The 13,898-nt window shown below is 41.6% G+C and overlaps 1 protein-coding gene across 1 annotated transcript in view; it reads left to right on the forward strand.

Annotated features, from left to right (window-relative positions):
- Unc79 (unc-79 homolog, NALCN channel complex subunit) overlaps positions 1-13,898 on the forward strand; it is a 206,072-nt gene that overhangs the window by 132,029 nt on the left and 60,145 nt on the right. The window contains 3 exon segments of the mRNA XM_028888312.2: positions 6,143-6,250; positions 9,356-9,472; positions 11,788-11,871. Of these exon segments, the coding sequence (XP_028744145.1) occupies positions 6,143-6,250; positions 9,356-9,472; positions 11,788-11,871 (309 nt within the window).

Consider the following 13,898-nt stretch of genomic DNA (forward strand, 5'->3'; position numbering starts at 1 on the left):
TTCATGGGTCTCTTGTAACAAAACCCGTTGTCTATCTCTCATTTCCTTCCCTTTCCTAATGTAATGGAAGCCTGGCTCTTCCTGAGGATGCAGCTTCCCTGAGAACCCATGTAGCTGACATGGGCCCCCCAGGCTGGGACCAGGGATTAGGGGTTATTCACGCTCACCTGGCTCCCCTCGGACCGTTATTTCCTTGTCTCTAAGACCCTCAGCTCTGATTTTGTTGTCATCAGACCGTCAAACACACAGTCCACTGTTCATTACTACTCCCTGACTCGGACCCATCAACACACACGTTCCTGTCTTGATTCTTCCTGTTCCAGTAATCCGTGTGGATGCCTTCTGATGCCCAGGCATCTCAGTTTCTTGAAATGACCTTCTCCAGCACTTTTTCATCCTCTACCTTAGCTCAGCTACTCATTTTTGTAATTGTATCACAGATTATTACCAACAACTATAGCCCTCCTGAGACTTCAGTTATATCTACTATTCTTTGATTACCAGTTCTTTCTCTCTCCTGACCAGGACTTTCTGACTCTACTGTCTTTTAGTATCTCCCATTTCCTGTCTTTTCTCCTTCCTACCTTAATTCAATTCAAGTCCGCCAGCATGACTCATCCCTGCCTTTATCCTCTCGGGCATTTCCTTTTCCAAACATGCTTGGATAAATATGTCCTCCCTGAAGTCAAACCTTCCATGCATGAGCAATTGCTCCTATCATGTGACTATGTCTAGATAAAAATGTATAACGTAGACTCTATCATTTTAAACTTATGGTGGCAAACCTTAACTGGGAAGTTACCCACCAGTTCCACAGTATTTTCCAAATCCACACTCCATTCTCCTACCTGACTATTTCATAGCTACTTTTCTCCTCAATGGTCAAGAACTCTTCCTACCAGACAAGAGCATAGGGAATTTCCATTCTTCCGTTATATGCTTCCCACAACTACATCTGCCTCCTCCTCTGGCATTTACATTTGAACTCTTCGGTTCCTGTTAGGATCCTGATTCTCTTATCTACCTTGGGATGCAGGCAACATTCTCCACCCTTTACCCTCCATGTTTTCTTTTAAAGGACCTCTAACTTGAACATGCAGACATAATCTTATTTTGTTCTTTACTTAAAAATAAAAAGGCTCATAAAGGCAGTGTTTTGGTTTGCTTCCCACAGTTGTAATGCTGTGACCAAAAGCAACTAAAGGAAGAAAGAGTTTATTTCACCTTATGGTTCCAGAGGATTAGAGTCCTTCACGGTGGGGAATGCATGGCATGGTGGCAGCAGCAGGAAGCTGGCCGACCATATTTTATCTATACACAGCAGTCAGAGGGAAAGGGGACAGGATGTGGACCCAGGCTATAGAACCCCAAAACCATAAAGCTACACTTCCTCCATCAAGGCTCCACCTCCTAAAGCTTCCACAACCTCCCCAAACAGTGCCACCGACTGGGGACCAAGTGATCAATACACAAATACATGAGCCAATGAGACATTTACCATTCAGATCACCACAGGGATCCAACCATTACCACTCTCTCCAGTTTTCTTCTATGACATTTTTTTCTTTCATTTTTCCCTACTACAACAACAAAACTATATTTTTTCAATATCACCAAGGACCTCCATTGCTAAATCCAATGATCAGCTTTTGAAACGCATCTCCTTCATAGCTACAATATTTGACATAATTTATGAATCCTACTTAAAGTGGCTTCTAGGATACTGCATGCCCCTGGCTTTCCTTTTCTATTCATTGACCACTGTGTCTCGGTCTCTCCTGTTAGTTCTCCCTCATTTCCCCGAGGGAGTACCATCCCTGGTCTTTTCCCCACCTCCAGGGACATCCACTTTCTTGGTGACCTCATCTACCAAGAAAATTATCATTTACCCATTGCTGAACTAATGTCATGTCACAACAATCACCAGCATACAGAAATAAGCTTTTATCTACTCTGAGGGTCTTGGTCATATAGAGATGAACTAAGCTAGATCAAGCTTGGATGGGTGGGTGGCCAAGCTCTGTTTCTCATTCTTACCAACCTTCTCTGTGCCTCACGAAATCTAAGGATATTCTTATTGTTATATAGCTACAGAGAACAAGACTGATTGCACAAGCACTTATCAAAGCGTAAGTCAATGTTTGTTTGTGTTGTTGTGATAAAACATTATGAGCAAAATCAACCTGGGGAAGGAAAGAGTTTATTTAGATTATACTTTCAAGTCATAATCCATTATTGATGGAAGTTGGGGCAGGAACTGAAACAGACACCATAGAGAAATGCTGCTTATGGGCTTGCTCTCCCTCTGGCTCATGCTCAACTAGGCTTCTCATACAGCCTAAACCCACCTGCCTAGGGATCTACCACCATAGTGGGCTGGGTCCTTATATATCAGTTATCATTCAAGAAAATGATCCACAGACATGCCTACAGGCCAGTCTGATGAAGACAATTCTTCATTTGACGTTCTCTCATCCCAGGTGACACTAGATGATCCAAGGTTGTGTCAACTTGACTCTAACATCTTACCAGGACAGTCACAGAATGCCTGCAAACACTTTGTTAAGGAAAACAAATCATACAACTGAACCAAAACCAAGGAGAAATATACATTCCTCATTAGTGGAGGAATGTCAGAGTCACTCAGTGTAAGGGGCTGGCTCAGGGAGCAGTGGGAACGTGGAGTCTCATCTCTCACATTGTACAGAACATAGTCATACTATAAAATGATCTCTTGTTGTTCATCAGAAGTTAAACCTTCACTGAGCACTGTTAGTTCCATCTGGCAACTTTAATCTCCTTTAAGACATAACATATACCACCTCCTTCTTATGCCTATCATTTCTGTAGTCACTATTGGTTCAAGGGGTCAATATAGCCTATCTGGCTTAACTACCATCATCTCCTAGCTCATCTCCCACTACCTTCCTTTATTATCTCCATTCCTCTCTATGTAGCAGGCACAGTGATCCTTTATGATAGAACAGTCTTTCTTTTATTTTTCTGGCTAAAATCCTTCCAGGGCCTTTCCACAACCCTTAAAGTAAAAACCTGAATTCTGCAGATGCCTAGAGAGTTCTCCAGCATCCCTGTCCTCATGCCTCCCACTTCATTTACACTGCTCTCTCCATGTGGCCACACTGGCCTCTTGCCATTTCTTGACTCCCTCCCACACACTCTTAGCCTGGGGCCTTAACCTGCTGTTCTCCAAGGCTTGAGTGGCCCAATACCCACTCAACGCACTCACTCGCTCCCTCTCACCAATGAGGCCTGTCCTGAGCTTAGCCACACCTCCCTCCCTAGCTGGCATCCTGGTTCTCTTTCCTTTCTCTAGTGTTATCCAACATGTAATGCTTTATTCACGTTTACACATGCCTCTTCCCATCAAATCAAAGCAGAGTTCTGTGATGCAATATTTTTGTTGTGTTGGTTTCCTGATTATATCCTGAGAGCACTGGTGCATGTGGCTAGAAGGGGAGTCACTGAATTTTCTGCACACGACTCTCAAAAACTGAGTACAGAGGTCTTGAAAACAAGTGGGCAGCTCTTTTCAAATATTTGTTTTAAACTGTGTACGACTGAGAGGCCTCGGAAAATGCTTGAGAACTAAGAAAAGATTGCCGAGTCTAAAGAAATTATGCAAACTAGGTCTTCAGTAACTGTCATCAGGTATAGTTTCTTTAAAGTTTGAAGTACAGTCAATTTTTAAGTACACACATCCAAAACCCCATGTAACTATCATTGAAAGATAGTTACAGTGATCTTTCAGTGGATTCTTGAAGGTTAATTTCATTTTCCTCATTTCATATTATTGGTGGACCATAATCTATAGCTGTAGCACACAGAGAAGGCAGGTAAATAAGGGCAAGAGAGGAAATTTTAAACTTTTCTAATTTTGCATTATGAAAAAAACAATACCTAACATTTTTATCTTGATGACTAAAGTAATTTCAAATGATTACTCAGTATTAAGAGTGTTGGGAAATTTGCAGCAGGTATACTGTTTTGTTATGGTGAAGTTATTGGAGGGGATGTTGGAGCAGTGGTTCAATGTATGAGTGCATACTGCTCATATAGAGGACCTGAGTTTGGTTCCCAGCACCTATATCAGGTGGCTTCCAGCGACCTGTAACGCCAGCTCCAGGGGATCCAGTACCCTCTTCTAGCCTCTGTAGATGCCTGTACACACACACACACACACACACACACACACACACACACACACACACAGAGAGAGAGAGAGAGAGAGAGAGAGAGAGAGAGAGAGAGAGAGCTAAATAAATAAACCAATTTACAAAAAAGAATACCTGAAGTTATTAGTAATGATATGACTCAGCTGTTAATCTGCCTGCCATACAGGATGAGGAACTGAGTTTGGATAACTGGCAACCATTAAGTGCCAAGGAAGGCAGTGTGCACTGTCTGTGGTCCTTGTGCTTGGGGGCTGGGATGGGGCCCGAGCATAGAGAGACAGATCCCTGCCACTCATTAGCCAGTCAGCCTAGCTGAATCTATGAGTTCCAGGTTCAGTGAGATAACAAAAAAAGTAGAGAGTGATCAAGGAATATATTCAGCATCAAACCCTGGGGCACACCTACACACCCCCACATGAACCTGTACATAGAGGACACACATGAAATTATTAATATGGCAACTATATCTCTGTATCAGAAAGACCTCTAAAACTGAAAAGTAGATAGTCCAAAGCCATTGTCCCAAAACTTTGTCTCAGACTCTGTCCTGGGACTTTTTATATCTGACACCTTAACAGGTTTAATGGTGTCTAGTGTTGGAGCAGCATACATGAATTATAAAATATTGTGGATTGATTGCTCAGTGGCAAAAAGAAGCAGTTGGTGTTATGAAAAAGATGAGATGGTGCATTGAGTTTAAGAGCTTGAAGCCACTTGGGATGGCTATCTCTAACTCACAGCGCAGTGTAGTCATGGAAACCCACACTGGCAACTCTGAGCCAGCAAGAGGCTCAGTGTATTCACTGCCCAGTGCTGCTGGAAAGAATTGTAGGTTTGACATGACAATCCTTTGAGAAATTTTGAGAGGTTACTGTGCAGTTATCTAGAATGGTGTAAGAAGGCTTCTTTCTCAATGTTGATAGATTAGTAAGGCAATATTATATGCAGAAAATAATTTACATCAGGGAGGACATTTTTCCAATGGAAAAAAAACAAACTAGAGGTTGTGTCCCTCTAAAGCAGCGGTTCTCAACTTGTGGGTCATCATCCCTTTGTGGGTTGAGAGAGCCAGCATGTCAGATATTTGCATTACAGTTCATAACAGAAGCAAAATTATAGTTATGAACTAGCAATGAAATAATGTTTTCTTTTTTCTTTCTTCTTCTCTCATATATTACAATATACGACTGCAGTTTCCCCTCCCTCCTCTCCTTCCAGTCCCCTTCTTCACCTCTCCTCTCTCCCATATCTACTCCTCCTCTGCAACGGAATAATTTTGTGGTTGAGGTTCACCATAAGAAAGGAACTATATTAAATGGTTGCAGCATTAGGAAGGTTGAGAACTACTGCTCTAAAGAAACCGAGAATCTCACTTAGTACTATTTATTTCATAGTAGACCAAGATCCTGCTCTTAAATTGCTTTCAGCTTAGTAACATTTATAGGTAACTAAGTAAATAATAACATTACAGTGTGATACGTTTGGAAAACATAAGGGCAAATGCTCCATAAGAGAGTTGCCTGACTCAGTTTTTGGGAAGGAAACAGTATCTTGGAAGCCTCCCTGGATGTGAAATCCTCTATTGAAGATTAAAATATAAATGAAAAAGAGGAAACTTTCAGACAAAGGTGGAGATAGGTGAAATGGAATATTAGGTATTAGCTGAAAAGCAACAAATATGGAACAGTAAAGTGTTCAGAGCTAGTTAGCACCATGGACATTTCAAGCATTATCTTTATAGCTACACAAGCTTCAGTCTCCTGAGGGACATAGCAGTGCATACAGAATGTGATGTAGAATATATGTAATCTCTCTAAGGTAATCGCTAGAGGCAGAAAGTGCCTACAGATTTGAATGGACATTGTAGACAAGAGGGAAAAAGACTCAGAAAGGCTCTCCAACTACTTTCCACCACTGTCCTTAACTTTAAGCAGTATTTCCATTTGTAGATCCCTCTTCTAAAGGACTTTCAACATTGGAAATGCCACGGGAATCTTCGTCTGCCCCTACATTAGAAGCAGGTGCACCCGAAACAGGCAGCCACTCGTCAATATCAAGTAAGTGTTTCTCAGTGATGGTTTCTGTATGTATCAATTTTGGAACATGACCAATACATATTACTTTCAGTTTTGCTAACCCTACTTAAAAAATAGTGCTTCAATAGCTTCCTCAATGATACAGTGTTGTGCACTCTATGAAACTCTTGAGGGTAGCATGGCCTGCTTTAGTCCATTCCTCAAATGTTGGATTGTCCAAGAACCCTAATTTATTAAGGAATAAATACCAAATTTCATCATTCAACAAAGTAAACATCACTACTAGCCTGACCATAGAACATAAAACTGGTCATGTGGTGCATGCAAAGCTTTGTTCATGGCAGAATCTTACTTGGTTAAATCTGAGTTACCTTCCATCATGAGCACAGCTTTATCTGGGTTATCCTAAAATAAATGTATCATGATCCTATAGGTGCAACTAAATCTGCTCTTTTTAGGCTGAAAATAAAAATGGCCCAACACATCACAAAGTCTACACGAGGTATTTTGAAACCTCCCCTTGCTCTTGGGTGCCAGGTTTTGACCACGAGAATCTTGAGCTTCATTACTGTTCCATCAAGGTGTTTCCCTAGCTCAGTGGTGTCAGGAGATTTTCAGCAAAAAGAAATTCTTGGAAGGAATCAGTGACCCAGACAGATAGAAGTGTACTTTCTGGAAATCTTTCTCTCATGTCCTGATAAACTTGTGTTCCATATGGATGCTACCGGAAGAGTTAGTGAGTCTTCATGGACCACCTTTTGAAAGGAGTATGGTCTGAAAAGCCAGATACAGTTCTTAATGTAAATGCTGGTCTGGTTGTGTGGAAGAGAATCATTGTCGCCATTCTCTTACCCATTTGTTCATTCTTTCATTCATTATTCATTCATTATTCCATGCATTATCTGGTGGGGGCCAGGTATTGTGTTTGTCATTGGGGATCAAAGGTGAATAAATAGAACCTCATTTTTCCCCAAGGAGGGTACAGTCTTAATGATGATCCTAGATAATATTTATTTGATTCTCCTCCTGTATTGACGCCATGATGAATGGCTCACACACAGCATGATCTCGATCCACTCCTTACATATGCACTGCATGGCAGACAGAGGAGAAAGGCTTGCCTAAAGTCACAGAGCCACCAAGTGATAGAGATAGAAATGGATACTTTGATCTATTAGATTTTCAAGTCAATACTATTTTTAGTATTCCACACAGTCTTTGAATAATTCTAAATCAATTATATTATATGACTGTAAAAGTTTTAAGAAATAGTTTCTAAGTAGCATATATTTTGCCTTTGGTTGCAAAATAGAATGGCTAGTTCTAAAACTAAGTGTTGTGTTTATTATTTTAATCATGAAGAATGTTTGATAATGACAAAAATCACAATAGTGTATTTTCTCTTCCTTATTTACATGAGTCATCTTTAAAAACAAAAAGACACTGAATTCCCTCCTAGAACTCTAAGCAGTATGATTAGAAATGGCCAGAATGGCTAAATTGCTGTAATTCCAGTGTGTCAAGGGGGTCAGGATCTCTTAGTCATGACTGAGTCTAGCTAGCCTTTTGGGGGTGAGTTTAGCACCCCATCTTCCCTGCTCTTGTCATGAAAAGCATCATCATAGAATTCGGTGGTGTGCTCTTGGAGGCATAATGCCAGGGACCTCATCCACTGCTGTTTTTGCTCTCAGGAATTCTGCCGTCTTTGGAATCATTTGAGAGACTGGAAATGCAGTTCAGTGGCAGAGCCCTTGCCCAGCATGTGTGAGGGTCTGGGTCCCATCCCCAGCACTGCAAACCAAACCAAAACAAAGAATTGGAGAAATCATCTCAACACTAGAGGTTTTATATCTGTACTTGATTGAGTCTGCAAGATGCCACTTATTTTTAATTTTTTAAAATCCTTTAAAAGATTTCTGTTTTAGCTTGGCATGTAGTTCAGTCAGAAGGTGGCTTGCTTTACACATGCAAGGCTCTTGATTCAAACCCAGAATATTTCTGCTTTTGAATTGTTCTTGAAGCTTTACTTTTCAAGTAGTTGCAAACTTGTAAAGTTACTAACTAATCAATAAACAAATCAGTGACGTTTATTATTCAGTCGGTTAACTATTCCCACAAATTTAGTGATTATGGGCTCCAAGACACACGAATCCCACCCCATTCCTTTCTGGCTCAAGTTGCTGGTTGATTATTTTGTAACTAAACATGCCACGACCACCATAAATCAAACAGCATGCAGACTACACCAGAAACGATGTTATAAATGATTTCACTTCATACGTAGCTGCTGTCTCATTGTTGACTGTGAAACCTATACATATCATTCAGAGTTGCCCAGGGGCTAGTCAGTGGACATTCTGGTCTCTGCAGTTCCTTTCTAGGGTGTGCAGTTCAACAACTTTGGCTTCTGAACTTGCCCTTTCAAGTGAGTCAGGTGGGGGAACCCAAGTTGTCAACATCTGGGTGCTTGGGGTCAGGCCTACAGCCATCTTGGTGAGGCTGAGTGCTCACACTGGGTTGGTGTATAGGCAAGGAGTGTCTCACAGGGGGACAGGAGAAAAGTTAGCACACAATTGGCAGTGTACTTTGGATGGTCTCTGGTTTGGAAAAGCGTATAGTTTTTCATTGTTGAGAATCATATCAGGGCTGAATTGTAGGACAGAAATGTCACCATTGTTTTGTCAAACAAAGAGCGTACTTGTGGAGTGCTATTTAATTCATATTTTCCAAATAGTAGACAGGGCCTCAAATAGCTTGGAAATAGTGCAGACTTTTAAATCAGTGTTTTGGCTTACCTCAGTAGCTTTCAATTCAATTCAAGGTAGCACTGTTTGTTTTGAATCCTTTTTAGAATGTGGCAGAGCATACAAATAAGCATATTGCATTCATTGAGTAAATATGTACAGTTGGTAGATGAACGCTAAGGAGTGCTATTGCCTGTACCGCAGAGACACCGGAAACGACAGAAGGCTTAGTTTTTTCACTTGATTAGGAGCATATAATTTAGCAAAAATTACAGATAGCTTACGAAGACTGAATTAAGATCTGTGTGGATGTATAGAGCCTGTGTGTTTGATGGGAAATATATTCTCCCCCAGTAATCATCTCCTAATTTCCTTCGTATAGCTCAGTATAGGCAGATGAAAAGGGGATCCCTGGGAGTTCTGACAATGAGCCAGTTAATGAAGCGACAGCTGGAGCATCAGTCTAGCGCCCCCCATAACATCAGCAGCTGGGACACTGGTGGGTCAAGCCTTTTCTTCTTCTTTGCCTCTCAGATTAGCTAACACCACTTTCTCTGTCCACTTCTTGTGTTCTTTGGTTAAAACAGTTTTTCAATAACCTGGAAGTAATGAACATATATTCAGATTTTCTAAGTGCTCTAGAGCATTATGGTCTCTGTCTAGGCTGATCCCCATCTAGGCTCGTCTCTGTTTAGACGGGTCCTGTTTAGGCATGCCCAACTCTTTATTCTGGTAAGATCCAGATTTCAGATCTCAGATTATCTGCCTGGGGAGGAGGGATGGAGCTATGACTTCATGGTACAAAGTTTTAAAGGCACCAGATTATCAATACCCTCATTCATAAATTATAAAATACTGAAGTTTAATAACAAATGTCAGCTTGGTGATGGCGTGGTCTCCAAGTCTGAGAATGAGTTGTGTATTTTAGCCAGCAGGGTCACCAGGCTGCAGCCACACACTTTCATGTTGTACAGAATTGTGTGAAATGGGTCATTTGAGGCACAAGATTATAAACACAAAAGCACCTTAAAGTGTGCATACACCATGAAAATATGAAGGCTGATTATTGCAACATGCTGTGGGAGTGCCCTTTAGTATTTTGGTTATTATTTTCTGGCTCCAACTGTGAGATTATTTTTAATTTCTTCATTATGATGCAGAATCATGGTGTGCACACAACCAAAATCCTGGGCTGTTTTTCAAATTGTATGTATGTCCTCCCATTTATCTTCGTTGTTCTTCAAGAAGAGATCCACATACCACATTCACGCTTGTATGTAACAGACAGCTTCAGACTCCTGGAATTCGAAGATTATTTGACATGTCAAAGGCTTGGTGGTTTCATCTAGTGGCATACAGGAGTGAGTAATGAGTAGCCAAGAGGCGATAGACACGAGAGACGTGGGAAAGACACTGGCCAGCCATCCCCAAGAATATATTTGGTTTGAGCATTGGCTCCCTTCTCTGTACTGTGGGGGACTGTGCCCCCATCTCCAGAGATGAAGCCATGGAACCTGAGAAGCGCAGCTCAGTTAGATCTTTGGTATGAAATGCTTAGGTTGACTTGGGGGCCCTGACTTGGGCTACACGCTGTTGTAGCTTGGTGTGTAGCACAGCCTCAGCCACTGTAGATTCTGACTACAACTATAATCTAATTTGATTAAGTAGAGTTATGAAAATGTAAATTGACCTCAATTTCTGATCTGAACTTTAAGCTACGAAACACTTCATGATGCAAAATAACCCATTTAGCCATTTTTTTTTTTTTAACTTTTCAACCAGACTTAATGATTCTCGTCTTCTTGGCTTCACACTTAAGAGTCCATGTTGTCTAGATTTCTCTCACTGAACACTGCCGGGGCTTATTTTTTAATTTTCCACTCCCCAACTTTGTTCACTTATCTCTGAGTCCCTTAATAAAAGCTTTAACTCATTATTCTCAAGGTTTTTGTTTGTTTTGTTTTGGACACAGGATCTTTCTTTGTTACCCAGGCTGGTCTTGAACATCTGGGCTCAAGTGATCGTTTTGCCTCAGCCTTCTGTGGTTGAGCCTACCTTACACCTGGCTTTGGTGTTCTCATGCTTATTGCCTGATCCCAGCGGAGGAGTCTGTGAATGCGGAGTATCATGTTAGGTGACATGTCACTTTGAACCACACACGTTGATTCAGTGACGCTCTAGTTTCCACCAGGAACAACTATGGTCATGTAGACACACTGAGAATGACAGCTTACATTGAGTCATGACAAATTCACCTCAGCATGCACCAGCCCGTTCATAGAAAGCCTGCCTCCTCTCCACTGTCCACATCTTCTGTGTGAATGAACATGCCCTAAGCATCACTCCATTCTTGCTCCCTGTTCTTGTTCCCCATCTCTCAGCCGAATCCCTATCATTTTCTCTAACTAGTCCAAGTGTTTCCCATGTGAACTGTCTAGCCATTACTCCAGAGTATCATTGATGTATTTGTTGATTTGCATAAAGCATTCTTTCATGGCCATGACACTGGCCCTTCATTTCCTATTAGGAGACACAGGATTTGCATTCTTTTGAAACAGAGTGGGACTAGAAACTTTAAAAAAAAATAGTTTTAGATCCTCTACCATTTCAGATGCAGCTCATTTAACTGAGCGACAGGTTTGTAACAAAACTGTGACTAACCCTACCCGCAGGTTTCACCTTTATGTCTTAATAAAGTAACCATGACAAAAATGGCCCCATGGGAAGGTTTGCTGCATTGGCTGTGCTATGACTGTGCTGTGACTGGTATTAAACTGACCACACTGAAGACTGAAATGCTCTCTTTATCCACAGAACAGGTACAGCCCGGGAAACGCCAGTGTAATGTGCCAATGTGCCTAAACCCTGACCTGGAGGGACAGCCGCTGAGAACAAGAGGTTGGTTGAGTCCCAGGGTCTCAGACTGTAGAACTGAAGGACCGTGTGTCCCTCACAGATCCACACAGCAGGTGCAAAACCTCTTCTTCAACAGCTCCACATATTCCCAACCTGTAAAATATCTCCAGGGCTGGGGAATTCATGACAGTTCATCCTTGAATGTGTCCAGCAAAAGCCCTGCCATAGAGTATCTTTCTAAAGCTTGGGGCCACACAAGACAATTCTAGCATCTCTCACCTCACACTTTGGACATTTGAAAATAACTGCCCATTTCTTATGTCCCTAAGCTGTTTCTAGACCAGGTAGCCCTGGACTCTTCAGCCTTCCTCCCAAGATGCATCAGTTTCCCATGTCACCCTATATTCTTTTCCTGAGCAGAGTTCAGATTGTCCTTATCTTTTCTAGAATGTTGGGACTATGGACAAACAGCTTCTTTTCCAGCTATCTTGAATTATGTATTAAACTACACACTTTATTCTAGTTGTGGGAACAAAATGAGTATGCATCTGCACTAAGATCATTGGAAGTTTTCTTTTCCAAATTCTTCCCATGCATTTAACTACATATTTAGTTATTCATTACCTTTGTTATTAAAATTCAGAAGGCTGATGAATCTATCATTGGTTACAAAAGAAAGAAAGAAAGAGAGAGAGAGAGAGGGAGAGAGGGAGAGAGAGAGAGAGAGAGAGAGAGAGAGAGAGAGAGAGAGAGAGAGAGGAAGAGAGGAAGAGAGAAGTAATTCTGACCACGTTTTCTAAGTAGTCTCTTGAATCAAGCAAACCTATGTTGCTAGGCTAAACTACTCTTCTGTTTTTCTAAAGCCTGAGGAGATATTTGTGTCCAGCTTCCTGGACACTTCTTTGGCAATGAGTAGCACTCTGGTCCTCCAGCAGATGTGAAGAGACACTTGTCTGTGAGGCTAAGAAATGCTTTCATAAGTCAGGGTGGTTGAAACAAATCTTTGGTGCTTGGTTGTGATCTAAATGGCCCATCAAAACCAGTATGAAATAAAGGTGAAAGCATCAGGGTGACGCTCCGTTGTCTAAGTGACCTATCAAAACCACGATGAGGTAAAGGTGGAAGCCTCAAGGTGATGCAGAGTTTTACAGCCTATCTCCCACTGCATGTGGGACAGTCCATGGGTGCAGCTGCGCAGCTGATGTGTGCTTTGAGACAAGTGCATCCTCAGAGTCTCTCCCGTCTCTGAGATCCCAAAAGAGACATTTATCAGCATCTCCAGCTTTGAAGTTGGGCTTTGGAGATGGTCCCCTCTGTGTTCAAGTTTCTGAGAGCTCTGTACAGCGGCACTCTGGATGTTCTGGCAGGGAACAGTGGTGGTGGGCTCAGAGTTATTGCCAGTAAGTGGAGGACAGAAACAGAGGCTGAGTTTAATACCACCGACTTAGTTGTGGATCACTTACAAGGAAAAGTTGCTGAGGTTTGTGGCTTTCTTTTTTCATATTTCTCACCTTCTCATACATTACTCCCTGGTTCCACTTCGACAGCAGGATTTAGCAATCCATTGTTCAGCTAACGATGTCCTATAAGAACCCATGCCCAGGCACCTAACCTATTTGCTTTGATAGATGGCTGCCATAAATATTGCAACATACTTTCTGTGTTGTCATTAGAGAAAAACAACTTCATGGGGCTACTGTCAAAACACCTCCCCTTAGGTAATGCTTGTTGGGAAGCCACAGAAATGCCAGAGTCCTTCTTGTTCCTTGGTTTGAAATCTTGACAATCTTGTAATCTTGGAGTTATTTGTAGTGAGATTGTGGGCACATTACCAGATATTTTTGGACTGATTTTTTTCTGCTCTGGCATAGTCATCTTCACCTTTGGCTAGTATTCCTATCAGTGATCATGAGACGTGGAGAATTGTTTATAGGCTTGTGCTTTTGCCGACTCTACTATGGATTTGCTGATGTCTTTGACACTGTGCAGCATTTTTGCAGACATTCTTTGTTAACAGTACACTTAGATATCCCTGGGAAGGAATGCTAGCTCAGAAACAGCCGACAGGT

The sequence above is a fragment of the Peromyscus leucopus genome, chromosome 14 (genome assembly GCF_004664715.2).
Source record: "Peromyscus leucopus breed LL Stock chromosome 14, UCI_PerLeu_2.1, whole genome shotgun sequence".
NCBI lineage: Eukaryota > Metazoa > Chordata > Mammalia > Rodentia > Cricetidae > Peromyscus > Peromyscus leucopus.